The sequence below is a fragment of the Pundamilia nyererei genome, unplaced genomic scaffold, assembly GCF_000239375.1.
Source record: "Pundamilia nyererei isolate P.nyererei 1_Seehausen unplaced genomic scaffold, PunNye1.0 scaffold00004, whole genome shotgun sequence".
Lineage (NCBI taxonomy): Eukaryota > Metazoa > Chordata > Actinopteri > Cichliformes > Cichlidae > Pundamilia > Pundamilia nyererei.
Genome location: NW_005187405.1, coordinates 3,907,001 through 3,908,138, shown reverse-complemented (window position 1 = coordinate 3,908,138; position 1,138 = coordinate 3,907,001). Strand labels below are relative to the sequence as shown.

Genomic DNA, 1,138 nt, shown 5'->3' with positions numbered 1-1,138 from the left:
TGTGTGTGTGTGTGTGTGTGTTGCTGAGCACCCGATGTGGTGGTGCAGTGTTACTCTCCTCACACCAGGTGTTTGACTAGAAGGCTTAGCTGTGATTGGAGAGCAAGGTGGACTCCAGAGACACCCACAAGTCCTGGTCGCCTGACAAAACCTTGAGCACACTAACAAAAACATAAATTAAAGAATTAAAAAAATGAAGGGTTAAAGGCTGAGTAACCAGAAAAGAAGAGCCAAAAGTTGAGGTGGAATGGAAGATATAGACAGAGAGATGAGGGAACAGCGCAGAGAGAAAGAGATAAATGTGACAGAAATGTAAGAAAAAAACTTGTGCTCATTCTTTGCCTCGCCATGACAAAGCAGCTCAGACATGTGAGGAGGAGGCGTTAAACTGAAGAAAGCAGCACAAGGAGAAATTACAAAGAGGTCTCACAGGTTTTTTTGTCAGATCAGTCTTTTTTCTGGTTTTAGCAGTATATTTTTTTTCTCCTTTAGTCAAGTGCTCATCTTAAACAGACAGCTCTACAAGCAACTCATTCATGTCCTTCTCCCTCCATCTCCATCCTCTCCCATCTTTTCAGGTGGAGCCAGACCAGCTCAGGATCTCAGCGCCTCACACACACACACACACACTGACCGGGACCGCCGCTGATATGCCTGAGCTTCATGTAGCATAACTTTGAGAAAATTCTCTGAAAAGAGATGGAATAAAGCCGTGCATCACTTCCTACTGCCATCTCCATATGAGAATCAGCGGCCGGAATTGGCACGGACCTTTGATTTTCAACTTCACATAAGCTTAGTTCTGCAGACTAGAAATAAAAAAAGACTCTTAAGCACTTTAAGGACTAAAACAGAGCAGCTCTAGCGGCCTTTGCCTCGAGCCATGCAGGTGTCCTTTGCATGTACAGATCACGGGCTCAAGGCCCCTCGAAATGGCGAGCACAGCAAGCAGAACGCAACGAGCCCCAACACAGCCAGCCAGGCACGTGCCCGGTTCCGCACAGTGGCCCTAATAGCTCGCAGCCTGGGGTCCTTCACCCACCGCTACCACCACAGCCTCAAGGAGTCGACGGCAAAGCTCACCGGCATGAAGTACCGGTACGTAAACTTGAGGAGATGAAGGCTGTGTGGAGAGAAG

General features: G+C 47.7%; 1 protein-coding gene across 3 annotated transcripts in view; it reads left to right on the top strand.

Moving 5' to 3' along the window:
* Positions 1 to 1,138, top strand: part of kcnab1b (potassium voltage-gated channel subfamily A regulatory beta subunit 1b) — a 44,111-nt gene that overhangs the window by 9,195 nt on the left and 33,778 nt on the right. Inside the window, exon 3 of one of the 3 annotated variants that reach the window (XM_005721234.2) lies at positions 579 to 1,098. The exons of the other annotated variants lie outside the window; for them this stretch is intronic. Within the exon in view, the coding sequence (XP_005721291.1) occupies positions 884 to 1,098 (215 nt within the window). The 5' untranslated portion in view covers positions 579 to 883. The remainder of the gene's footprint in view (positions 1 to 578; positions 1,099 to 1,138) is intronic. 3 annotated transcript variants of the gene reach the window in all.